Here is a 27,445-nt window from a genome sequence, read left to right on the forward strand (position 1 = left end):
TCTTCAAACAGCACTCATCTTTGTCCTGCACAAAAAAATCAAACCTTACGAAGTATTCAGTAAATTTAAGTAAACGTGTTCAATGCTTTTTCCCTCTGTCATTCCATTTTATTACACATAACTTGATTTATGGACGTCTAGGGTTTGATTTCTTTGCATGTGTGGGTTGCATGGGTTGTTAACAACATCTGGTGAAAATTTCACGACAATAGCACCTTCAGAAAATATATTTACTGACAAAAACGGTGACGTGTTCAATGCTTATTTTACCCGTGGTATTTTTGTGTTTTCTTAATTTAGAAAACTTAATGACAGAGAGATAAAAATAGCTTAAAGCTGTGTTCTTACTCGGTGGCACCTTCCTGCTGTCAAGCCTTTCAACCTGCTATTTTTAACATGATGTGTCTACTTTTAAGCTATTTTGATCAACTAGAGGGAGTTGTGGTGTCGAGAGCACATGATTGAAGTACCTGATGTCAGATTTTGAAAAGTGTTCACTGGGAAGGGCTGTGTTTGAAACATGCAATAGTTTTCTATGCTTCTCTCATGCTTCCACCCTTATTTAGAAATGACTTTTATATGAATTTTGTATTCCAAATGACTTCAAACAACACTACGTTTATCTTTTACCTTTGGTCCATTCGTAGTCTGGTGTCGATGGGGGGTAGCAGCAGTTTCAGGGACGGGTCCAGCTCATTCAGCTCAATAGCAAACTTGGTGAAACCGTAGTACTGCTCATGGTTTAGCGGCATCGCATCTACATCACACAATGAAAAAGATCCGCTGCATCAGATTGTCTGACATATGAGCGTTAGAATGCTCCTTCAGTGCAGGTCATCCTACTTGCTCTCCAGATGCAAGTGGCTGACGGCGGGTCTCCGCAGAAAACTGCCTCATGCCACTTTCCAAAGAGTCTGTGGACGACTTTTCCTTTCTGATCCGTGATCGTTCCCTCCACCTCGTTCACACTTGAGTTCCAGTATTTGGCCTGTGAGGAAGACCCACTTTGTGAGCGTGTTTAAAATGACATGCGATGATGTCACCTTGCAGTCAGCAGATGTTGCTGTTGCATTAACCATCATCAGCCTCCATCTTGGCTGCTGCATTTAATGGATGGTGCATAATGAGTTCTGACATGTTTTGACTTGCTCTCCTGCACAGCTTCAGGTCTTTAAAATGGGCACAGGTAAAGCAATTAACCTTCTCCTCAGAGTAAAGGCTCCCCTACATCAAACCCTGAGAACATCAAGGGTTTTCTTACTGACAGGAGGGTTCCATCTGTGTGCAAAGGTTACAGAGTAATGAAGGACTTAAGTAGAGTAATACACTTTCTGTTTCTGCAGTATTTTACAAGATGAATATGCGGTCCACCGTATTCCTGTAACTGGATGAAAGCTCTGTGTGTGTGTGTGTGTGTGTGTGTGTGTGTGAGTGAGTGTGCGCGCGTGCTTGCGTGCGTGTTGAGTGGTTGTTGTATTAATGGGCTTTTCAGAAATGCAACTGAGAGTGGGCTACTTGAGCTGCATACAGGAGGTTTTCTGTGCGTGTGTGTGTGTGTGTGTGTGTGTGTGTGTGTGCGCACGCGCATGTGTCGGCAGTGTGTGTTGACGGAGAAATCAACATGGTTTTAATTGGATCAGGTGGAGAGGTTGTCGAGTAATCTGAGGGTTGCTGGCTCCTTCGGTGATGAGGTGTGCATGCCTGGGTGCCAAACACGTGGTGTGCAATGTATTTGAAGAACATTTTGTGAAAAAAAGAAAAAGAAAAAGAAAAAAGAAGCTCCCTATGAGAGCGAACTGTAACAGTGATCTTAACTAACCCATGAGCTGAAACTCATGATGAGGTGCTTTATGCAGCATCAGGTGAAAAGTCCCATTCCAGTTGAGATAATGTTCACTTTTAAAGACAAATGACTTGTTTATTTTGAATATTTGGTACTGGTCGTCTCACCTTTACAAAAGTGATCTTGCACAGGCAGACGTCACTGCTTGTGTTTCTGATGGTGATCTCCCCGTAGTGCTCTATCCAGCGTTGACCACTGAGGATGTTGTGGATGCATGACGTAACCTTGTTCCACTCGTAGTGATCTCCAAACCTGCAGAGAAATATTAAAACATTCGGTTTCATGTGACACCTGTGGACATTAGCTTTGAAGCTAAAGAGGCTCACCCTGGCAGAATTACGTGTGTGGTGCCGACAGGAACAATCTCCATCGACTTCCCCCAGAACTTGTTCTTACATCTCACGTCTACAGAATCAATCCAGGAAAGCGATGGAAGATGTTAGAATCAGAGAGGATGCATACGGCGTATTTTTTTATTCCAGGTACGCTACCTTGCCAGAAAATGAAGTTTTTAGACTCTGCATGGCAAGCTGAGATTGGCGGGTGATGACTGACCTGAAAATATAAACAGCAATGACAGATTATAGTGGGAATAGTGACTCACTCATAGCACGTGAACTGGGATTTATTCATACCTGCTCTGCAACAAATCGAAAGCCTTTATCTGGCCGCTCACACTCATATGTCTCTCCCAGGATGGGGTTGAAAGGTTTTCCTCCAGTTCTGTAGTAGCTGGATGCATAACCTGATACTACAAATGTAGCAATGTACACCTACACAGAGAGAAACCAGTTTTTCCAAGACAAAAAGTTTCACGTCACCATAATTACGGTGGAGAAATAGGAGGTCATAGATCGTGACAATCTCAAGAACATCCACAAGAAATCCTTGAGATTACTTTCTCTTATCTTTGAACTATCTGGCAGACATTCTGAGTATCAGACATTATTGGTTCATGTTAGTGTCAAATCCCATTTTCATTCTCATTAGTTCTTATTGCCCTCCCATTCGACTAAAATGAACCGAGTCACTTTCTGCCTAAATACATCTTCAGTACTCACATTGAGCCAAATAGACATTAATAATTACTGAGCTTCCAGGGTATAATGACAGGCCAGAGCCAACTACTTTCACATTTATTGTAATATTGTATGCTGCACCTTTATAGTCATTTAAATCCAGGTGACTTGACAGGCTGTATCTCTACGCCTCCTTCCCTCAAACTTCAGCCGACAAACTGCATCGCTCTAAAGTCAGTCAAAGTAAAAGGGGAATCTGGAGAGTGGTGACATTTTTCCACTGAAATATGCAAACACATCATTTTTTTTTGGCTCTTGCAGTGAGTAACACTACAGCGCTGCCAGTGTGTGCCCGTACAAATGGGCTTCATTCGGGAATTCTTTATAGCCCCAAAATCAGTTTAGTGTCCTTCTCAGACTGAACTGACTAAAAATTGAGAAAGAGAGGAGTTTGTTCTCTTTATTTCTAATTTCTAGCTGAAAAAAACAACTCTGTCACAGCTATGGCACATGACTTAGCAAATAGCAAAACATCTGTAGAGGTGTGACAAGGGCAGGCCTACGGAGATGGACCCGGAGAGTCTCACCCACACACTCTCAGGATCATGGACAGCTGTGAACTTGTCCTCTCACCATACGCTGGAACGGGTCCTGTGTGTTGGCAGCCCTGTCCAGCAGCTCGCTGTACTCCAGCTCCTCACACAGTCTCTGCAGCGTGTTGAGAGGCTCATTTAACTGCACCGGCATGGCCACCTTGGACAGGTCTTTGCCTATGTTGTTCCTGAGGATGTTCCACAGGCTGACGGTGCTGTTGCTTGGGCTGGGTGAGGACAGACAGGATCGACGCTGATGAAGGACAACTCCCTCTTCCACAGAGCCTGAGAGTAGATTATATGAGATATATTTCAAGCAACAGCTGGTAAATATGTCAGTAAACTGTTTCCTGGCGTTTACCTGAGTTTGGCCTCTCACTTTCTGTCTCATTGCTAAAGTTGTCCATAGAAATGTTGTCGCTAATGTCGCTGATGTATGAGTCATCCTCGGATACCTAAAAGAAAACCATTCAAACTTCATTAATAGATCACAGATAAAAATTTAATTCTACCTGTAGCAGGATAGCGGGCAGATCTCTTTCAACATCCTGTCACATCAGCAGAAGATCTAATGCTTTGGAGATGAATGTCCCTGAGGACCTGGTGACAAATTTACACTTCATCTGGCTGTATTTTTAGATGAAAGTAATTATCTTTCACATTCACACTGCTTCCGCTCCAGCTGCTATCTGATCAGGCATACAGCATGAAGGAAGAGGAGGATGTAGTAACAGAGGGGCAGAAACCCCATAACAACTTTAGGGATTTCACACTGCCCCCAGCTGTAATGTTGAGTTTCATCCGCGGTAGATTAACATTGAATGGTTTGATTAGGTTTAAAGGGCTTGCAGCAACAGAATCAGTTATATTTTCTTTTCTGTTCTATCAAGCACAAGTTACAGCATCATAAACATCAGATACGTGACATCATCTGGTTTAGCACTTGCCTCGTTTTCAGAGGAACTATTAGATAAAAGAACTTCTTGTGCATCAAAGAACTCAGACAAGGACTCTGCGATTGAAGCTCTGCTCTCATTGGACATTTGATGCACCAGAGGACGGGACTCATCCACCGACGTCTGTTTCTGAGAGACACAATGAGACACTTCACATCATGATACAATCAGAGTGTCCACAATGGCCACACACAATAATTTGCAAATTAATCAAATGCAGTTTAGTAGTTATTAATTTAAAATTAGATTTTAGACACAGAGCCCTGAGATTAAATCATTTGCAGACAAGCTTTTCCTCTAATGTACAACTAGTTCTGAATTAAAATGTGCACATAGAAAGAAAGTATCAACCCAGGTACCCAGGTTTCACAACAGACTGCAACATGTTAATCAAATGTAGAGTTTATTACTGTCTAATTAAAAAGCCAGTGAGAAGTTTGGAAAGCATCTTTTTTTTTTTTTGTTAATTGCATTTCTGAAAAAAAGTACACAAGCAATTACGGGTATGAGGCATTTTCCACAAGTGCAAAAGAGCAGGGCTTTGTTGAAGCTGATTAATCTGCTGTGAGATAATCTCAGCAGAGCCAAGTTAGAACCGCAGTGTGTATTCAACAAATTTCCCTGGACGTGATTAACTTGATCAACTCACAGATGTGGTCAGCAAATCTGATTAAGTGAACATAAGAGGTTCCTTCAGGGAGGTGATAATGTGGCAGGTAGTTAGAGGCCTTCCAAACAACCCCCCCCCCCCCAAACACACACACACACACACACACACACACACACACACACACACACACTCACACACTGAGTGATGACGCTGTCATGGCAAAGAAGTATAATTACAGCACAATTGCAGAGGACAATGCTGGAAAATGATGCTTGTTTTTATTTTATTTTTTTATTACCGCCGCCATCATCATCATTCTGAAACGAAGCGAGCAGGAGCTGAACGAGGGGGCGAGAGGAGAACATCATGTGAACGGGACTGAAAGGACAGCTCATTCATTCGGTGGCAACAGTGTGTGATAAAAATAAAGAAAGAGGTGGTAATCATCATCATCATCAACATCACCATCATCCTCATTATGGGGGTGGGGTGGGGGGGTGAGAGGTATAGTCGCTGCATTCCCGCACCCACCTGCATAGGGGTAGTGAGATTGATTAATGTGGGCTCTACGATGTGGGACTCAGCATGAATCTTGCTCAGACGCTCTCTCAGCTCAGAGTTCTGGGCTAAAGCCTGAAAAAATACCAGCGTAAACATGATTTAAACAAACATCCACTAATGACCGTGACTGATAATTGACTTCTTGCTGCTCTGATTTCGTTCCTCAGCTGCATGATCTCTGAATACAGCAGCAAACATTCCACAAGCCGCAAGAGCCCACAGTCTATCAATCAGTCTGTACAAGAAAGCGTCGATAGGCAGCAGTGGATTACAGTCAAAGAAATGTGTCGGCGTAGTAACGGTGAATGTGAAGGTTAGAAGCACAGAAAAAGCCTCCAGGTGGGAGGCAGCAGGAAACATTATTTTTCAGGTGGGCAGGAAGTTAGTAATCCCTCAAAAAGGCTCAACAGTGTGTCACACAGGAAAAGTGGTGTGGGAAGGTATGATAGTCGGTGAATGTGTGTTAATGTAGTCAACACATACCGTCACCAGAGCGTTCTTCAAGCCAACAACCTGTGGTGAGGTAGGGGGACATGTTTCCTGATCCAGACATTGTTTTAATCTCTCTCTCTCCAATGTCAGAGAGCTCAGGGCTGACTTCATAGTGGCGTATACTGCAGTGAGCCAGCGAGAGAGAGAGAGAGAGAGAGAGAGAGAGAGAGAGAGAGAGAGAGAGAGAGAGAGAGAGAGAGAGAGAATTGTGATTGCAAACTGGAAACCATTTCAGAACAATAAAGACACCGTTGCTCTTGTCGCTCTGAGAGTCTTCCGCATCTCAGGTCTTCTAAAAATGAAGTATGTGTTCAATTTTCATGATCTCCTATCAAGAAACTAGCTACAATTTTTGCTCGATCACAGTCATTTGCTGCCGTTTCATTATAAGTGCTGGGGAAGCGACATTAGTGAACAGCAACATCAATGTATGTCAGTGTGAGATGAGGCCCGTCACACTGCTTTAGCATCATTACTCTGAATTTGTATAAATGTGGCAATTTAAATGTCAGCAGGTTGTCTGGCTCTACCCTGGGGCAACCCATTTCACAACAACTATGCCCAAAATACTTAAACTTCATAATCAGTCCCAATGTGCTAAGAATCAGTACTCCTTTCAATGAGTGACTCATATTAACCAGAGGCGGCTCTCTCGGATTCTCAGAGGAAAATAAAAACTTTTACCAGAGTAACAGGAGGTGAAATGCAGACTGGTGGAATAATTAGAATAATCGTGAATCAGTGTTTAATCATGATTATATTCTATCTTCTAAACAGCAGGCAGAGAGATCAGGTAAAGATCACTAAGGCTAGACAGGAGGATTCTCTCTCTAAAAACATTTAAAGTAAAAAAGACACATTGAAATGGAGTTTTACTCACAGTTGGTAGCAACACGGCAGAAATCCTCCTGCAGCTTCGCCACATCGAAGGGAGAATCCAGGGTCTCAGGGTCAACTTTGTCATTGTTGAGTGCGGCGGTAGAGAGGTTCGGGTTGGAGGCATGAAGGCGGATAGAACCGGCAGAGATGCAGCTGGGAACCTGAGGTAGAACGGGAGAAGAAGAATTCAGAGGAACCTGTGTTTACAAAGATGAAAAATAACTGCATTTCGCTGACTACCTGCAGAGTTGCTTTGACATCTTTATTGTAGTTCTTATTGCGCCACTTCCTTGGAAGTCGCTTTTCCTTTTTAGGGCTGTCAAATGTAGACGCCTAATGAACAGAAAAGAGTACATTGATACACCAGAATAGTTTTTCAAATTTAAGAAACATGTCAAGACTGGCAGAATAAATTAAATCTCTTCTTTCTATTCTATCGTTAAAAAAAACGTCTTGTTTCTAAATTATACTGAGTCACAAATCTACTGACCTGAAGGGCTTGGATAGATGGAGCAGAGTAAGTGCGATGGAGAACTTCCATACTCTGTAGGAGAAGGTTGAGCTCCAGCAGGTAGGCCTCGCAGACGGACAAGTCTGCCCAGAGACGAGGGGAAGACACAAAAGGATGATGAAATGGGGTTGGACATAAGCAGAGGAGGGGCAAGGTCGTATCAACCCCAGTACCGGCTAAACAAATACCTCCAACTCCACAAACTCAAGGGAGAGAAAGTTAGAGAGTTCTGTCTGCTAAATAACCTCGTCTTAAATAAGCAGACCAATCGGCTTCGGGCAATCACTTATTTCAACTGTCAAAAACAAAAATACAGAAGGAAAGGCAATCAGTGGATCTATATTAAACTCATATGACCACTCTCCTTCCTGGGCCCAAACTATGACAATTGTAGGTCAGAAAAAAAACAGCAAAAACTTGAAATGAAACTACTGATTTCCACCAGCTGGGACAGAGAGGAACTGTAAACGTGAGGTTCTTCTGTGGTTCTACTTTGCCATCATCATGTTTATGACTGAAACTGCCTGATCGGGGTCCATTTGCTTTATTTTCCAGTAGCGCTAATGCTAACTCCGCCTTGTCTGGACCAAACAATATCGGTGTGAAAGGCTCCTGAATGGACACGGTCCTATTTTTCCCAATGAGAACATCTTCCTCTTCTGACACACCTGCTTTTCTAACATGCGTACAAAATAAAAAAAACTTAAAAAATACTGACAGCACACAATCAGAATCCTAATGACTGAAAAGTGAGACCAAGAATTTATGAGCAATCAGCAGTAGTTATGATTGCACCAATGTCACTTCCTTCCTCTGCAAACAACTAGACCGTCCTGGTGGTATCTGACTTGCAATCAAGACAGCAGGCAGAGATATTAATAGTAATAATGGAGGCTTCTGAAAAACAAAGCTGCTGTTAGAGATTCAGATAACAAGGAGGCTGTAGATGAACACTCAGTAATCCAACTTTCAATCTGTAGCAGTTTCATGTTGTTTTTTATACAAATATAAAAGTGTTCAGCATCCAACATAACACTTTCACAAGGCTGGCATGCATACCATCACCATATTGCAGTGACAGCCTAAACTTCATCACACATCTGAAGTCCCAGATAAAACCCCAAAAACTGTCCAACCAAGACGACACTCGACGATCGAATACTGTACCCCTGCCAAGGTGAGAAAGACATCATCAGATACAGATTAATTCAAAACCAAATTGTTTATTCCTCATTATCCAAGCTAATTTTATCGAATTCCATCCATCTGTTCCTTGAGTTAGGCTGCTAACAGACAAACCAATCATCACATGACCTCCTGGGCGGAGGAAGTAACTTATCAATAATGTTTTTGGAAGATTTGGAAGTCTGTTCGCCCTTGTGTATGCAACCATGTATACCGCTGACTTGGATTGAGCAGCGACACAAACTATGGGTCTTATTTGACAACAACACGGTGAGAGAGAAAGAAAAGTTCACTTCATAAGAAAGCATTGTTGCTCTTTATCTGTCCCGCTGTCCTCTAAACGTCTGTTGTCTTTTAAGTAGGAGGTCAGCCACAATTATCCTGCAATTGCACCTTGTGGCAGCAGAGGGTGCTGTTACAGCTGCAGAAGCAGCAAGTACATTTGCTTGCTTTAAGGTCTTAGACCGGGGTGTGGATAATACTGAATCAACAAATGTGCTTTGGATGCTTCCAAGTGTCTTCTGAAGTCACGAGGGCGTGCGTTATCTCACCTTTGGAGCACTTATCCATGTCATCAGATGACTGGAGCCAGGCAGCTACTTTGGCTTGACTGCTGCAGCCTACAGGGAAGGCTCCTGCTGCATGGACTGTGGACTGCCTGCGTATATTCATGCACTGCAAACAGACATAAAGGTCAGTCTAAATACAATTACCCCCCCCCCCCCCAAAACAGCTTTGACTTTGGTAAATACTCTCCATATTCATGAGTAAAAAAACAGTTGCACTTGAATGAGTCCGGCTCATTTTGATTTATAGCCTGCTGTGTATACCTTTCTACTGGAGGCACTGTCAGCCATGCCGGGGGAGTTGGGGGAGGGTTGGTGGGGATAGTAGAAGGCCTTCTCATTAGGGTACATGGCAATCTCATTTTGCCGATACAGTCGATGGTGACGTAGCTTGGACACCCATTCGTCAAACAGCTCTTGTGACTTGATCTGCACAATCAGAAATCAGCACAAGGACAGGAAAGGTGGAGGTGTGCGTGTGAGACAGTGAAAACACACACAGGTACAAGTAACTCTCCCACGTATAAAAAAACGAGGTCATTCTAAAGTCAGCATCTCTTCCAGGAATCTGAATAATGCATGGTTTACCTGGTTTCCTGTAAATCAGTGGAGACTGTATCATATTCTCTAGCTTTGCAGTTTACCTTCAGGTGATAAATGTTTTCTTCAGCATCAAGATCGATGCACTTGGCTTTTTTCTTAATGGCCATAACAGAAAGGCCCACATCAATGCAGCCGTGAAGCTTCCCCTTCTCGATCTGCAGGTCAGGGCAAAGACGTCAGGGACCATCAAATGCAACAGGGTGCTGCTCATTTTCAAACGCCCTACTTTCTGGATTGATATGCATTTTTACCAATAAATTTCCATGAGTTTTCATTTGATTTGTGAAAAATGAACGGGGAAATCCTATAAAGGTTTACAATACACGTAATAAAAATTCATGACGAACAAAAACCTGAACCTAACCTCTCTAATGTTCAGATAATTGTGTACCAAAGTTCGGTGACTTCTCCAACATGTTAACAGCTCTCTGCACGCAATTTTCAAAAGTTGTTATTTTCAAATTCAATGTCATTTACAGGTGTTTAATGACTGTATGGAGCCTCTATGCTAAAGTCTGATCATGAAATTGTGCATTAACAGCAGTAATAAATCCTTTCATCCCCAGAGAGGACCTATTTACGGGCACAGATGGACCTTATGAAAAAGACAGCCAGCAGCACAACAAGAGAACAATAAAAGATGGGTAATGTTCTTTCTAATGATCTGTAACTGATGAGTGTGAATGATTTGCATTCAGGAGGTTTCTGTACTCACATCAGCATTGCACTTGCCATACTTAAGGATGCCTTTGTCCAGGAAAAAGTATCTCTGTAAAGAGAAAAATGGGGAAGTGAGACTGAGCTTGCTCTTAGACCTCACCAGTGACAGCCCACTTGTTGACATGCTCAGGTTCTGGATGTACATTTCCTATTGATTTTTCAGCAAATCTTTAGTTTTAAACCCAGAGCCGGGCCAAATCAGGACAATGAAATAAAAAAAACAAAAAACAAAACAAAAACAAAAACAAAGAAAAAGGTACAAAGATTGTACATAATCATCTTTGGAGTTTAGGAACAGCATTGCTTACTTAACATTTCATGACCAACTGACCATTCTCATCAGATAGGAAATCATAACTCTGCAGCTTCTCTAAAACAATGGTGAGGCCAGATGAGTCCAGTTAACATCCCCGTGGTAATCGCACATATCGGAGATGTGGCTCCTACATTCTAAGATGGTTTGTAGTGAAGTTCCTCATTTTCCGATTGCTGATAAAACCTGTTACTAAAGCTTCGACAGGAGCCTTTACAACCTGCTCGCTCATGCTCTGTGGAGAATGATTGGGATTTGGACTTCCTGGAACCTTTCTGTATAGCTCTACTAATGTCGTTAATGTTTCTGCAGTGACATTTGTCCATCCATCTTTATTAGTCTTCCTCTAAAGGGTGACTCTTAGTGATGGAGCTCTGACTGTACATCACCAGAATCCAGCTGTTGAAAGCACCAAGACCCAATGAGCGTTGACTGTATGTCAATACTAAATATATACTGCAGCTCTGTTAACCAGCAGGCCATCAGCTAATGCATCTGAGAGGAGCACCAAGACAACCAGGCAGCATCATCCAACTGAGAGCTTTTAGAAAGGCCGCGAGAAGACATGTCCGACCCTCCTGTGGGTGAAATCATCTGCTGCCTTGGCTCATTTAATTAGTTTAAAACACTAATAAGTGATGTCAGCAGAGAGATGGGAAGGGTGGGATAAAACCGGTAAATGGAAATTATGCTCAGTTGTCAACTGCGTCAAAAAATGCCATCTGCGATGAGGATGTGTGAGGGCGGGTGGTCAGACCTCAGGTGGTCAGATGATACCTTATGCCAGCCTTTCATGGGCCACTTCCTCCTCTTTAACATGTAACCTTCCTGTTTCTGGGGCTCCAGGACGCTGCTGTAGCCTCCACGCAGGCCCTCCACTATTTCCCAGCTGTCCTGTGGGCAATGACAGTTTATTACCAAACAATTGTGTACATGCAGATGTAGCTACGCAGGCCATGCATGGGTTTGATCGCAATGACAAGAGGTGCTACAAAATCCATGCAAATAAAGGGCATTACATTCAACGGATATGCTCAAAAATGAATAGTTCCATGACCCATTTAACACTCCTTTACTTCAGTTCATGGAAATCTGACTGGTGGTGTAATGGTCCATAACCTCTTCATTTCCTATCACCCTCACAAGACGCAAGGACAACCTTGTATTATAATTTGATGCTGTTGAAACTGTCAGTCCTCGTTCCTTCAGAAACAGCCCGTCAGTGAGAGCTGGGCTCTGTGTTTAATAAAGGATGTTTAGGTGGATGTTTCACACACTCCTGTTACCTCATGGTCCCATTAACATAATTAGCTTACCTGTCTAATCTAACTCATCACCATAATACTTCCCTCACTGAGATTAAAACGCCCAAATCCCCCCCAAAAAAACAGAGATTAGAGATGATCTTTCATCATATACTAATCCAGATGGCCCTGGCATGTACTTCAGTGAGAATTCCAGGAAGGCAGCAGAAACAGTACAAATATGCTTTGGGACTTTATAGTATTTTCATAGAGCTCTGAAAGAGTTGGACAATAAATAAAAGCACAGAAAGTCAAAATAAACAAAGTTAATGTTTTCATCAGGCGTTTGTCTAAACAGAAATAGGGGCATGGAGGTCCAACACATGTGGGCCTTTAAAGGCCAGAGGGGTCAAAAAGCAGACACTGTTATGTGTAACTCAACCTGCCGCTTTTATATTTTAAAAAAACAACAACTACAGGGCATTCATGTCCACTTTATTGCAGATTGAAAGTGGAGCAATAGACAATGATGGGATAGGAGTGTGCCGCAGGGACGGGAGACATTTTTAGGCACTTTAGCATCACTGTAGGTTCGATCAACCAAAAACCAATGGGAGTTTTAGAATGGATTTTGGATACAAAAAATGAACTCTGAGGTGAACAAAAGTTTAGGAGACTTCACAAATGAACACTACTTTTATTAATGGATAAATGCAGTCGCTACAAATAATATTGCTAGATGTAATCTAATTTACGTTAAGGCTACAAGCAAACTATCCACACTACGACAAAACTTCGCTCTTCTTCTGTTTGAGTCATGTGTGGATGTATTTTATGTCGCAGACTAAAGCAAAACAATTCTTAAACTTGTGTTTCTTAAACAAGCACCTTTGCCCCTTTTACATTTTATATCACTGCAAAGAAAATTATAACTCAAGTGAGGTTGGAATTGATCAATATTTTGTACATTTCTAATTGCCTTTCTTAGTACATCTTCCTTTGCTTTAATGCAGCAATGATGGCTAAAACCTGAATCAAAACTCAACAACTCAATTACAAACTCAAGTCAGAGAGAGAGAGAGAGAGAGAGAGAGAGAGAGAGAGAGAGAGAGAGAGAGATACACGGACTGGTGGAGGTGAGACTGTTTCAAATAAACCCTCATATCCACTGGTGGGATGGGGGTAATGGAAAGGCTTTATTTTGTGTGTTGTTCCGTTGTTCCTTGACAATCCCTGAGCGCTCATCGCAGCCCCCCTGCTCCCCCTCTGACACACACACACACACACACACACAGTGAGTCACACTGCCTGGGCACTTGTGTTCAAGGTCAGAAGATACAGGGAGAATAAAAGCAGTGACATAACTGAAGAAGATGTGATTAGCTACAGTATGGCTTTCAAAGTACCAATAAAAACTATCCTGCTGCTTGAGAGGAATTTAAAGGAATGCTGCAGAAGCAGCACATTCATCCTCATCCTGCAAGATAAATGTGTATTAACCCATTACGTCTGGTGAAATTAATCCGTCCAAAACCTGCCAGTGTACACACTCATTGTTGACTATTTCACCTGATAACCTGCATTCATGTCCGAAAGAACACAGACGAAAAATCCCCAAATTTTTAGCTTTGACGAAAACGAGAAGCTGAACGGATGGCTTTGTTTTTCAAGCTTTAGAGAATGATACTCGATGCACATACAACCTGGGATCACATGAAGGCACAAAGAACATGCTGTTGATGTTTATTTTGTGTATTTGGTCTCGTACCTCGAGGGTAATTGTAGACATTGTTTGATGCAAAATATACTGAGATCAGAATAGAGATGTAGCGTTTTGGGCTGGGACATAAATGAATCCATTTGTAGGCAGATATATGAGCGGTGCTGTAGGTATTTTCCTGTATAAAGTTGTGTTAATTAAAGTATTTGTCGACAGTCATTTAAGAACTATTTGAAAAGCTTCAGGGAAATGCAGCAGAATAATGAGCAACAGCAAAACAAAAAAAAAATCAGCTCTGGCTTAAGTTATAATTAGGTGTGTGGTTTCATGTTGGTTTTCATAACTGAATAAACTAATATAGCTTATGTTATCAGGTCCCGTGAGGTTATGGTAGAAGCCCCACATGAAAACCACACTGTGGTGCTCACACTCATGTGTCCACACAGATTAAACAAGTCTAACACAGTGAATTAGTGAATTTGTGTGTTAATTAGTCAGTTTTAGAGTGTGTGTGTGTGTGTGTGTGTGTGTGTGTGTGTGTGTGTGTGTGTGTGTGTGTGTGTGTGTGTGGGCAGAGACCTGCTGTAGGCAGCAGATTCTTCATTATTACAGACAAGAGTGGAACCATCATTTCATTTAACACTCATGAGTGTGTGAATGTTTATTTTTCCAAAATGCTGCACTACTTGTTTTACATAGTGTCAAATATTTACTTGAACTGAAAAAAGTAACGTGAAAATGCGCCGCAGAAAAACGCGGTAAGCTCTTTTAATGAAGGTAAATGCATCATTTAGATCAAATTCCGCTCGGACCGACACGTTAATCTGTCAAGTATCAGCTATCAATTCAAGTTCATCAGAGCTAATCACAGCATCGTGGTATGACATACTCCACTTCTGAGGAAGTCTGAATTCATTAATATGGTTGATTTGTTTAAGCACAATGAGTCTTAAATGTTAAAGAGCAATTTGAAGAAAGTAATCAGTGAGTAATTAAGTGTTCAGAGGTCATTTGCTACCTTTTCTGTCCATTTTGTTGTCAGTCTGAAGTGACAAACCATGAAGGCAAGTGAAATGTCTGATCCTGAACCAGGTCCTCATGTTTCAGCAGACACATAAGCAGCTCTCAACCAGGAAAACCGGTTCGCTTACATCGGGGTTTGGGGCAAGACCATTAACGAGAAAAAGACCAACTCAAAATTTATCAATTTCTTTTTTAAAAAACAGGTTTTCTTCCTTCTTTTAATCACAAATTTGTATCTAGTTACCCCTTACTATCTTAATCTCACTTGCTCGTCAGACACTTTTTCGACACATGAGAACAAAAAACATGTTTTAGCTCACGTGATGCAACGTCATATTAACCTAAGCCATCACTTCAAACTCCACAGTAAAATGGCCTTAAAAACTATTTGTAATACATGCTTTGTCTAATTAGTGTGTTCTCAGAAATAAATGAAATAAGTGTCGCTAAAGAGGCTTTGTCAGGCAATCCGTTAATCGATCAATACATTTTCTGCATTGATGGACTGATAATCCGATAAACAATTACAACATCCCTCCACTGAAGATGTAGCTCTATGCTGACGCTGTCGAAGACGGAGCACTGCTAAACAATTGTGTCTGTGGCGTGTGACCTTTGGGCAGGATTGGAGTGAAACTCTATTACTTTCATTTCCAAAAATATGTTCTGGGTTATGAAAAATAAATGACTTTACTTCTCACAGATGCATGCTCAAAGCAAATTGTCCATGGTGCCAATATCTGCACTAATGAGTGTGTGTGTGTGTGTGTGTGTGTGTGTGTGTGTGTGTGTGAGAGAGAGAGAGAGAGAGAGAGAGAGAGAGAGAGAGGGAGAAAGAGAGAGACAGAGTAGGAGAAAGAGAGAGACTTCCTTCTGGAAGGGAATTACTTGAAAGTGGCATTTTTGAATAATATCAGACCATTTGGAGAATGTGGTGCTCTGAGACTGAGGCAGTGATGGGAACTTGTTCTGCAACACTGCAGCATTTGGATTCGCTGTTGTCTGAGAGACACGACTCGACCCTGAGCTTCCATTTACTGTATAAACAACCAACTGGAGCTACATCGTAGGAGAATTCTGCTGAATCTTATCAGCAAATATTTGTGTGATTAACCCATTATCAGGTCTCTCTATTCCCAGAGAACCTACACACACACACACACACACACACACACAAACACACACACACGCAAAGAGCAAAAACATAGTTGACGGTCAGATGTTACTCCCGCTGTGTATGTGATATACTGTATATAGTAAAAAGATCTATGTTTGTTAATATCACAGGACCAGTTTGTGTTACCTGCCGGCTGTCATGTTTGGATGAGGAGCTGCTGTTGCTGCGTGACAGTGAGATCTTCTGAGACATGGCGGAACTGCGCTCCTCGGAGCCCATCTCACTGCTGACTGGCCAGTGCCGGTTACAGCTGAAGTACCAGGAACATCCCTCTGTGAAGAAAAGAAGGAGCTGAGATAAGGTCACGAGGAGAGAGGCTGGGGAGGAAGATGCCTTTAATAGGCCTCTAAAAGCTTCTCAGCTCTGTCGGCTTGAAAAATGCATGAGGGTCTGTAGAATGATTAGTTGCTCCATCTTGATGTGGAAGAAATATGACTGCACAGGCCAGTTCTTAACAAAAGGAAATGACAGACAAGAACGCTCATAAAATGGTCTTTAAATGAAGAGACCACAGGATTAAATCATTTATGTCTTACCTTTACAGAGAGGGAAAGACTCTCAGGATCATATTGAAGATGTATTCAGATCACTGACTTCACTAAAACTAGCAATATGACAATATAAAAGCCACACTCAGGCAATTGAAACGATAGGAACTTTCACCAGCAAAGCTAAGCATGCGTTAACTGATTGTTTGGCTACTTGGGTGCAAAAGAAACAAGCTGTGAACACTTCAGTTTGTCGACAGGCTTTCAGGCTATTGTCAGGTAGAGCTGGGAGAACCAATATGCACCTCCTTCAGCTCTCTTTATGGTCAAAATTGGAACAACCGCCTTTTTGGCCTCTTAATGCTATCTAGTTGCTAACATGCAAACAGGGGACCAAACGAGCCAGCAAAAGAGTTGCAGGCTAGATGGATAAATAACAAGATTCATCTTTCTATTGAGCTCCGTAACTCTACAATTCCGAACGATTTCATCATTTCAAGCAAAACTGGCATTTCAAATTCACTTTTAACAAATGTACACATACTCGTGATGAAAAATATGATAAAAAACTAATTATTTGAACATTTATACCAATAAAACAGTTTCTGGACACATTTCTTAAAGCTTCTCAGATGTTCATTTGCTTCTCTGCACCATATACATGATATAATCATAGAATTACATAATAAACGTGTCATTCTGGGCACGTGCTCTCTGTTATTTTACAGATCACATAATGGTTTTTTTTAATAACTTCTACAAATTGTACAAATGCAGTCACATAAAACCAGTATTTTTTGGGCTGAGGTGAGTAATAAATTGCTTTAAATTATTTAGCGGTAAGAATCATCAGATATTTGTGGGGTAGAACTACAAAGCAGTATACAGCAGGTATATTTATACTTCCATGTGCTTAATACCATTTATCCCTCTCAGTACGATATAGGATTTTTACATGACTTTGTGTTTGCTGATCTTGAAAGACACACGGCTCACTGGCGTGAAGTGTCACATGTAGTGGTCCAGTCAGCCGTGACATCATCAGTGAAACGCAACACCACCACTTCATCAGAGAGTGAAAATAATTGGGACTCTGTAGGAAATGGCAACCTTCACTCAACTGCCGCACGGACTAAAATTAGCATGACGTGGCTGACTCTTCACACCAGCAGCACACAAAACCACAAATAGCTAGTTCTAGTCATTGTATGGACAGGTGCACAACAATGATGCATAACTGTAAAACATGTCGGCCCACATGGGAAAAAAACAGCTGGTCTGTTAGTTTCATTTTTAGCAACATAGATCAGCGGAGTTTATCATTGTGTTGTTGTAAACTACCATGTGGGAGATCAGGAGTGATAATTGGGTTTTTAAGTTTCACAAACTGTCACAATAATGATAGAATCAGGATACAGCGATTCTGTGTCAACGGTATATTGGGAGAAAAATCATCACTATCATTATACATGTGTAACTGAAGAACCTATGCAGTATTGTATTTGTATGACTGCCTGTCATAGTGACCTTGACCTTTGACCGCCAAAACGTTGTCAGGTCATTCCTCAGTCCCAGTGGAAGGAGTCCTCAAGACATCCCTCAGATGCTGAGCATATGAGACACAACAGTGACCTTTGACCCCAAAATTAATAATATCCGTTCATGTGTAGTCACAGCTTAATGCCTTTACAACACACACAAACACACACTAAACGATACTGCAGTATCAATATTTGTCTGTCTATCTGTTCGACTGTCCAGAATCGAAGCAGTTCGCATACTGTATAACACTGCACTTTAACTCCTACATATTAACTGCTGGAAATAATCTTATCATACATACCAGACTAAAACCGAAAGGCAAACTCTGAAACAAGCAGTCATCAAGCTGTCACTGGAATTCAAAAACATCACGCCCCATTTTGGACTTTCCTTAAGTTAAAAGCAACTTGTCAATTGTGAAACTCAACAAACAATTGTCTGAGCCAAATTCTATCTGCTAATGAAGAAATACAACTAAAAACTGTTGATATGAATTTTTTTTCCAACCATTCTCAGCTACTGGGTGATCAATTCCATGTGTTGATGGATTATTCACCCTTTGTGCTGTATCTGTTGTACCTCGTCCTCTGTTGTTGGGCGAACTAAAACAAGGTCATCTGAAACCAGCTACTGAACATTCACTGCCTCTCTTCGAGGACCATGAGCTGCAGTTCACCTTGTCAGAGCACAGCGGCTGAATACAGCCTGAACAATGGATCAAAGTGTCACGACGCACAAAAAGGCTCCACATCTTGCATCCTGTCACCTCAATTATTGCCTGAATGCAAATAAGCATCAGGCGTCACGGTCCTCCGTCTGTAAATATGACAGAAGACTATCTATACCTCCATCTAATGCAGAGGGTCCTCCCTTAATGATTTATTCATCCACTTTCCAGTGATCACACCAGCGATGCACAGGTCTGTAACCCTTCAGGGCTTCCTTTCATCAGATTCACCAACACCACCTCTCAGGCTTTCATCAGGCAGTTTTAGATGTCACATGTCCTCCCTGTCTCACTGAAGAGGACACACACACGCACACACGCTCATGATGACGGGATGCAAAAAGCGATTTGGACAGAAACTGTGTTTGATTGCTGAGGAGCTGCGTGTCAGAGGTTAGTGAAGATTATTTATGGATTTTTAACTCTCCCAAAGCTCGGAGGACCACTACAATCATGACCACACACCGCAAGTGGATGTCTAGTCTCTGCTAATGAGCAATAAAGGAAATAATAGGATGTTCGTCTGACAGTCAGTAAATGCTGAGTTTGTTTGTCCAGCTCGTTGGGTCAAAGGGGAATGTTGACAGCTGGGGGGGGGTGCAAAGATGACATCAAGCCACTGGGAAAATCCAACTGTCATCACGATGCACACACGAAGACAAGTGAGCTGTACATAATGTATCCAGACAAACAAATGCAAGGTTAGAAAAAATGAAATATAGGCATCTTTCTGTTATTAATGAAGTTTAAAAAATAAAGAGATGAGAACAACAGGGTGCCTGCTGTATTTGAATATATGACACATTTTTAATGAAGATGAGTGTAGAATGAGGTTGCATCCATCCATCGTTCAACAGCTCGTCCTGTTTCAGAGTCACAGGGGGCGGGAATCTATCCCGGCTGTCACCGGGAGAGAGGCTGAGGTGGACAGGGCAGCAATTCATAGGGCCACATAAAGATACAGACAAGCACCGCACCCACATTCACACCTACAGTCAATTAGAGTCTCCAATTTACCTAATGAGAAGGTTTTTGTCGTGTGGAAAGCCAGAGCACCTGGACAGAACCTGCAGTGATATGGGGAGAACATGCAGAGAGACCCCGGGCCTCTGACAGATTCAATCCCAGAATGCTGTGAGGCAACAGTACTAACGGCACCAACGCCATGCCTTTATTCCACTGAAGTAAAAATACATCAGTGAGTACAGGCAAAAGCAAAAAAAAAACAACAACACACAATTCTAGGTGATTTAGTGCATTTCAATGGTGTAGCACTGTGTCTTATCAGTCCATCCATGATGTGTTGTTACAGGTCGCCCTCATAGAATCATCAGTATTGTGATATTCAAGGTACACTTGCACAATTTTAGTGTAATCTCCAGTTTACAGAATAACATTTCTACTGTTTTGAGTGTTTCACCATGTATCAAATTCTTCAGGAATGAAATTAATTGGCATTGCTCAGCATTTGATGTAATTTGGTACAGTTTACTATTTGATGTTACTTTTGTTGTATCGGGCTGTTGTTGAAGAATGTATGTTGATGTGACTTGGTGCCTAAAAGACAGTATTAACATAACACAGTTTATATATTTGTTATCTGAAAAATAAGCATGAAATCTTATGTTGCAGACATAAATCTGTATCAGCCACCTGCACTCTGCTATTTGATGTAGTGCACATGTATCATTCATCTTTTTCACTAACAACTGTGGACACGAGACCGTCAGCGATGCTGATTTCTTGAACGCGTCCTATCATCTGATACGAATGTTTCCAGATGTTTCACAAACCTATTTCCATTAATCAGTTGTGGAGATTTCAGCACACAACTGATGAACACATCAATTCTCAGGTGTGTTGGGAGGAATCAGTAAATCTTGGTCAAGTACAGCGGATTGACAAACACTGAAAGCCTCTATTAGACTCTGCAGTCCGTGCTGCAGATGCTCGTCCGTCCTTCCTCTGCTGTCTCCAGAGTCTGCCAAGCTTTCAGGCATCATTAGGACGTGACTCACCAGAGTAGATATCTCATAGCTCATCGCCCCCCCCCCCCCCCCCCCCCAGGTTGCTTTCTCTCAAAATAAGAGTCATGTTTGCTTCAAGTGGCAGTTGACGCACCGCATCGATACAAAAGCATTTGGAGCGAACTACTTGTGGAAGAGCCAACCACACCACGGGAAGTGAAAGTAGTGAACCTCATTTAAGGAGAAATGATACTCTGCTGAAGCGAGAGTCTGCTTGCAGCAGCGCTGAGAGTTGGCAAAGCCCTTGGTGGAAATTAGTCATCTTAAAAGATGATATTTAGATAACCTTTAAATACACATATATTTACATAATCGCTTCAATATCATTTCATATGCAAAACCCAACCATTAGAAATGCATTTTTAAGACTTAAAAAGCACTTGCCTGCTGGCCGTGTTTATGAAATTGCTCATACTTATGCAGAAAGCAAACAAATCTGAAGGAGTCGTGATATGAGACACTTTTATTTCACTGGATAAGAACAATGGCTGTTCAGCTGGAGTTGACGATAAATTGTTTCCCGTCAAAGGGCGATAGGCTGGTTTGATGAAACAGAATTATCTTCAAGAAAATCAATGTTGATTTGAAAGAGGCTAAATTACTCTAAGCTCCTCTCTTTTGTTTTAAACAATCAGTTTGAGCTTGACCAAACAAATGTCCCCGGGTTAACAAACAGCTTACACAGTACTGTGGTCACCACCTTATCTCTGCGGCGCAGCGGCCAACCTCTAATAGCTCAATGCTCCTGAGATGCAACTCTGTAACTGAGGGTTTCATCCCCCGTAGGAGAGGACACACTGGGTTCACCAAGGTTAAATGCTTCATTTCAACTGCTGCCATCAGGCAGACGTACGTTTTCCTGGCAGGCCAAATCAAATATTCATCTCTAGTCTTTTGTCCCATCAGCTGTAGGGTTTTGAAATAAATCAAAATTAAAAAAAAAAAAATCAAACTGGACTTTTTCGTATGTTTTATTTCACTGCAGTCGATGACATGGACCGGAAGCATATTTGTTTTATCCATGCCGTTGACATGTTTGCTGGCTGTACTGACCACTGCTGCAGACCAAATTGCCCCCTCGGGTACAACAAAGACCTTCTAATCTAAAGTTCCTCAGTTATGACTTGTAAGTTCCCAGAACCTTCTGAGAATGTTCCAGCTGCTTTAACACGCCGCCGACTTACAACATTCCACGGTTCTTAAAAAGGGGATGTTATTTGGTGGAATCATGGACGAAAATTCAGTATTTTCTCATTAGGAAGTTCTGTAATGATTAAGAGAACTTTGACGTTCCCTCTTGGTCTTATTTTCCCAGAACATTTGCAGAACCTTTTTTAGAACAATTTGTACAACTACAGCAGCCGCTCTCAACAGGAAATGATGACCTGTAGTCCACATAATGTTTCATTTGTAATGGTATGATCCCACCCATTTTACCTTCCTCCAAAAATTACTGCTCTTTTCATTTGGATATTGCATCCTTGACCGTACTGCTAGTTTGATAAACAGACATCCCTCCACCATAGAAATAAAAAAACAACAACAACCCTTTGCTTAATTTTGATCGACTTTCCCCCCCGCTGCTCTCGCCAGAATCCGATCTGTCATGAACGGAAAAATTATTCTTCAATTCGCTTTGGAAACTGCAGAGTCATTATGGAAGTTCTCTCATAGCAGCAACACACCAGCAGAGAAACCCATAGCTCTCATTTGTTGCATCTGAAAGTCACAGCTTTAATGTCAGTAATGTTGTTACCACAGTGCATAAACCAGCTGGTGGATGCTACTTTGTCTCTGTTATTTCATTACTGAGACACAGAAGTCTTTCTAAAGAGAAACGCCGGAATAAGGGACGAATAACAAGCAAAAACCCTTCTCACAATCATTATTGCAACAATAAAATCATGCTGTATTTTTGTTCTTGAATTAATACGACAATACAAACTGACTTGTCAGTTTATTAGGAAGTGGTTGCCAACATTTCGTTCCTCATCATAAATTTGACCGAAGGCATAAGAGCCCTCAAAACATTCTTAAGTTAATTTACTGGTGACGATGAAGGCATAAGAGAGGAAGACGGGGGACTGAATCTGAATATGATATGTATTATTTGATTTGAGTGTTGATAGCTGAGCTAGATAATGCCGTTCATGGAGTTGCAATCAGCCAAAGAGTGAAAGCAACACTGCAAGTGGCCCTCAAGATCTGAAGAGCTTTCCAGTCATGAACAATTACACGAATAACAATAAAGCCCTGAGAGTATTTCTCATCTCCTCTGTGATGGACGGTCTGACACACTGCATCTCTTCAGCTGTGTTCCATTTCCTGAGAAGACTCATGATGGCAAAGAGCAACATCTCAGCAGAATCAGGGTACCACAGAGTCTGAAAGTCTCTCTTTCTTCAGACATATTCTTAAGGTCAAGCATGGCAATTAACCCAGAGTGACCCAGAAACACATGAGATCTATTATTCATCTCTTGATACAGCAGAATAATGCTTGCAACCCCATGTCTGCAGCCACACCCTCGATAAAGGAAGGAGACACACAATGCGCACGCACGCACGCATGTACACACACACACACACACACACACACACACACACACACACACACACACACACACACACACACACAGACAGACCCGCACCGCATCCTGTTAATAACCACATCCTCAGTTGTATCTGTCTCTGTCTCCTCCCAAGTCCCGTCATCTGCCCTCGGTGTAGAAAAAGTTTCTCCTCTTTGTTACAGTCACAGTGTGGGAGACCCTGACAGCCTCACAACTCAAAACCAGCTCATTAGAGCGTAGACAGAAGAGTCACGCGCGCTGACAAAGAGTGTAGAAAAATATGAAATGTGCTCAACTTATGCAGTGCTCTTCAGGATGAGTCACTTACAACTTGCACGTCAGTCTGATCCAGCTGTTGCTCTCCAAATTAAAGATTAGAGTGCTTATGACTCAAGGGCTGCTCTGATTTTGGATGCCCACCTCCGTCCTCACATTAATGACCCATAGGATGACTTTGAGAGAGCCTCTGCTATTGTTAGCGTGCTGATCTTCCAACAAACGCAAGCAGCAATAACGACGACAACAACAAAAAAGATGAGAAAGTAAAAATAAGAGCGATCATGAAAAACATCTGCACCGCCACAAGAAACCTTAAAGTCCTTCGAGTGAAGATATATTTAGACATGTCTTCCATTATTCTTCCATTTATGGACAGACAGAGATAAAGCGGCTGAGAGGTTTTACCCTCATGCCTGAACTCTGTCATCAGTAAAACATTCCGGATTTACTGGGCAAGAGGATTGATGAGACACAGCATGAATGTACATAAGGACAAAAAGTCTGAGTACATTTGATTTATATCAGTAGCACCAAATCAAAACAAGTGACCACATGATACTTTACAAACAGCAGATATAGAATGTCACGCCCTTTACTACAGCTTTCTGCAAGGGTGGGGACTTCCTGCGGTTTTACTGCAGCTGGGATTTCAGTCGCTGTTCATAAAATCCTCTTTTGACACCACCACACTTGCGTGTCTTCATCTGCTTTTCTTACCTGTGGAGCTTTACTGCAGTGCAAAAAAACAAAAACAAAAAACATGCAGTTGACATTTGAAGATACTGTGTTAACCAGAATGGGACAGACACGAGGTCCCGGTGACCTTATTTGAGAGGAACAAAGCAGGGCTTCAACAGAGTTTGTGGCAAACAATTCACTTAAAAGTCACTTTTAAATTGTGTTAATCCAGGTGTTAATTTTGGTGATAATCCAGGTGTTCTCAGTCAGCCACCTGAGAATCAGCCTCATTCAAGTAATTATCTTATATATTTCATGATCAAAACTGCATCAAATCTGTCTTTATTCTTGAATAAGATCAACTGACAACATTATTTCAAGTATCTGAACCATTTATTATTGAAGCACATCAGAGCTGACATCTTAGAGAGATGCTCCACTTTGTGAATAATTCAGTCCTGAACCCAGGAACTGACCCCAGCTGTAGAGCAGAATTCAGCAAAAAAAAAAAAAAAAAATCATTGAGAGAACTATTACTGTTTTGTTTGTTTTGTTCACATTAAAAAGGATGCGATAGTGCAAAATATCCCACTCATATCTGGCAGCGTTTGAGCGAGCAGGGAAAATCATCAGTGTGATGCCTGGAGGAGACTGAGGGGGAGCAGCAATCACGTCGCCGTGATGAGACGCTCTAAATCACTCTGACGCCGACACCATGAGGCAGACAAAACAGTCCTAAAGCAAGACATTTAGCATGGATTTCTATTTCTTACGAATGATCTGCACCAACGCCAATGTTTAGCGTTTGATATCCACGACTTTTGCTGCCGCATGTGTCAAACCACACATCTACCTAATCACACACACGAAGCCTTGTGAATTATTCACGAGGGACGACACCTGCGTGAGATCTCAGCTGCTGCTCGCCTGCTTCGATCTATCCCTCTCCTGCATTATTCACCTGTTGTTTACCAGACATTTTAAAACTTTCCCACTGAAGCAATGCCATACAAGAAAAATGTAGAACCTGTTGGCTGCTGTGTTTTACCTGCCAGCGTCGAGCTCGGGTGCGGTATCCATCTATGATTCTTTTAAGGGTACTGTATAAAGATGTCTGGATATAAAGGTGCCTTGGTCATTTCAGTGGAAGAGGGGTAAATCTCGAAGTTGCAGTTTACATTTTAACGTTGGAAAACTGTTAAAACTACATAAAACTGAGGAGATAAAACCGACAGATTACACTGAAACCCATTTTGTTAAACTAATAACCAAAAAAAAAAAAAAAAGGAGGGAAAGGAAGGAAGTCAAGGTGCAGAAAAAGTTTGAATGCAGCTTTGCACAGTGGGGAGGGGAATAACCTGGAGTCTATGGATTAGACAGCTAGTTTAAACCCAGGGAAAACTGCAACAGTTAATCCATCAAAAGAAAATCCATCACAGACTATTTTTCATGATAAATTAATCATTTCAGTCTGTTTTGACTCAAGTTGCTTTTTTTTGTTATTTAGGACAGAAATGGAAGATTAGTAGAGTTTTGGACTGTTGGAAACAATTTGAGAATGTTAGTTTGAGATTTTGTGGTGAATTCAATAATTCTAATTTAACTGACATTTCATGGATAAGACGAGTCACTGAAATAAGCAGCACCTTAATGGAAACAATCAACAGCTGCAGAACATGAAACCTACACGGTGGAAGTTACTGTAGCACACGTCATGCAAACCCACCCTGCTGGTCGAAATACCTTTCTTGCTCAGACAGCTGCATTTCTTCCTGCTTCAGAATTCCACAGATTCTATTGATTCTTCTCCATAATCTCCCTGCGTTGAACTGTCTCGGCTGATTTAAGGGAGAGGGACGATAAAATAAACCTCAGGCTGAGGCTGAACCACAAACTGAGAGAGGAATTTTACAAGCTGCCAGATATTCACTGAGGTTACAGAAATTCCTGTTCTGCTGCTGCAGCATAATTCTGCATGTGTCCACATCTCTATGGGTGCTGGGTGTCTTGACTCCACAGCAGGACAGGCAGGATCCTCCCAGCAAACCCACACTGAGCCCCACACATTTTCCAGCAGCACACACTGCCCCATTAACAGCACCTGAAAAGATTCCTCTGTTGAAGTGTTGGTGCAACACCCAAACAAGCTGAGATAACACTGCGTTAGTCATGAAATCACAGCCTGAACGTGAGGGCAAACACATTTTAACAGGCTGGAATAGACCATATTTTTCAGCATTAACATGAAGTTGTGATGGTTGTGTAGATCCATAATAGCATCAGAAATGTGCTGTATTGCTGCTCCGAATACAGACCCACCACGGCGAGCGGTGGGTGAGATGCTGACCTTAAACCCCGATTAAACAAATCCAACACCTTCCTCCTCTCCACAGGAACAGCTCCGCATAAAAAGCACATCATGTCATAGTTCTGACATGTGACTTATTGTTTGTTCTGGAACCCTCTGTGCATCAAGAGGTTAGGGACCCACAACTTGTCTAGAAAAGAGGAAGAGTTACCATGGATACTGAAACGTTCCTCATGGTGTTTATTGTATAACTCACGTGTTTTTAAAAGAATCTTTAGCTCAAAGAAGAAGAAATACCAGAGGATGTCGAGCTGGAACTCCCTTTAAAGCTTTACAAGAAATCAGTGCATTCAGTTTCACACACGCCAGAAAAGTTTGAAAGGCAGTCAGTTTTATTTTCTAAGAAGAATTGTTAACTATCTATTTAAATTACAGCGGACTCACCTTGATGTGACTTCCAGGTGAGGAGGGAACGATGGTCTATGTGACCGAGATGAGAGCGCACAGCCGGCGGAAGTGAAGCAGCTTCAGTCCTTTCGTCTCGTCGTTGCACGCGTAAGAAGCGAAGCGTCTCAATCTCTCGGTCGCTGCATGAGGAGGTAACGTCGTTTTAGCCAAACAAACTCCAATTAAAATTCAGTACGAGGCCCTGCGTCACCGTAAAGGGCGGGGCTAGTGGCAGCATCTCTTAATGACGTATTTTGGAGGTCCCCGCGGAGGAAAGGACGAACAAGTCAGAAGTCATTATCTTGCTCGCCAGTCGTCAATAAGTTATTTAAACTCAAGATGCATTGAAATCTCACATCTAA

General features: G+C 41.9%; 1 protein-coding gene across 2 annotated transcripts in view; it reads right to left on the reverse strand.

Moving 5' to 3' along the window:
* Positions 1–27,227, reverse strand: part of osbpl3b (oxysterol binding protein-like 3b) — a 28,729-nt gene extending 1,502 nt beyond the window's left edge. Inside the window, exons 1-21 of one of the 2 annotated variants that reach the window (XM_086218636.1) lie at positions 27,081–27,227; positions 16,142–16,287; positions 11,629–11,745; positions 10,534–10,587; positions 9,860–9,973; positions 9,480–9,644; positions 9,201–9,324; positions 7,444–7,547; positions 7,194–7,286; positions 6,955–7,114; positions 6,066–6,196; positions 5,553–5,654; positions 4,403–4,540; positions 3,817–3,910; positions 3,496–3,740; positions 2,479–2,616; positions 2,335–2,398; positions 2,170–2,248; positions 1,951–2,095; positions 844–988; positions 631–757 (exon numbers count right to left, since the gene is read on the reverse strand). In XM_086218636.1, the coding sequence (XP_086074762.1) occupies positions 631–757; positions 844–988; positions 1,951–2,095; positions 2,170–2,248; positions 2,335–2,398; positions 2,479–2,616; positions 3,496–3,740; positions 3,817–3,910; positions 4,403–4,540; positions 5,553–5,654; positions 6,066–6,196; positions 6,955–7,114; positions 7,194–7,286; positions 7,444–7,547; positions 9,201–9,324; positions 9,480–9,644; positions 9,860–9,973; positions 10,534–10,587; positions 11,629–11,745; positions 16,142–16,234 (2,432 nt within the window). In that variant the 5' untranslated portion in view covers positions 16,235–16,287; positions 27,081–27,227. The remainder of the gene's footprint in view (positions 1–630; positions 758–843; positions 989–1,950; positions 2,096–2,169; positions 2,249–2,334; positions 2,399–2,478; positions 2,617–3,495; positions 3,741–3,816; positions 3,911–4,402; positions 4,541–5,552; positions 5,655–6,065; positions 6,197–6,954; positions 7,115–7,193; positions 7,287–7,443; positions 7,548–9,200; positions 9,325–9,479; positions 9,645–9,859; positions 9,974–10,533; positions 10,588–11,628; positions 11,746–16,141; positions 16,288–27,080) is intronic. The other variant, XM_086218637.1, reaches the window with a different exon arrangement.
* Between the last annotated feature and the right edge of the window lie 218 nt (positions 27,228–27,445).

Source organism: Aulostomus chinensis, chromosome 11 (assembly GCF_037954235.1).
Source record: "Aulostomus chinensis isolate RoL2024-O1b breed Wild chromosome 11, RoL_Achi_v1.0, whole genome shotgun sequence".
Classification (NCBI taxonomy): domain Eukaryota; kingdom Metazoa; phylum Chordata; class Actinopteri; order Syngnathiformes; family Aulostomidae; genus Aulostomus; species Aulostomus chinensis.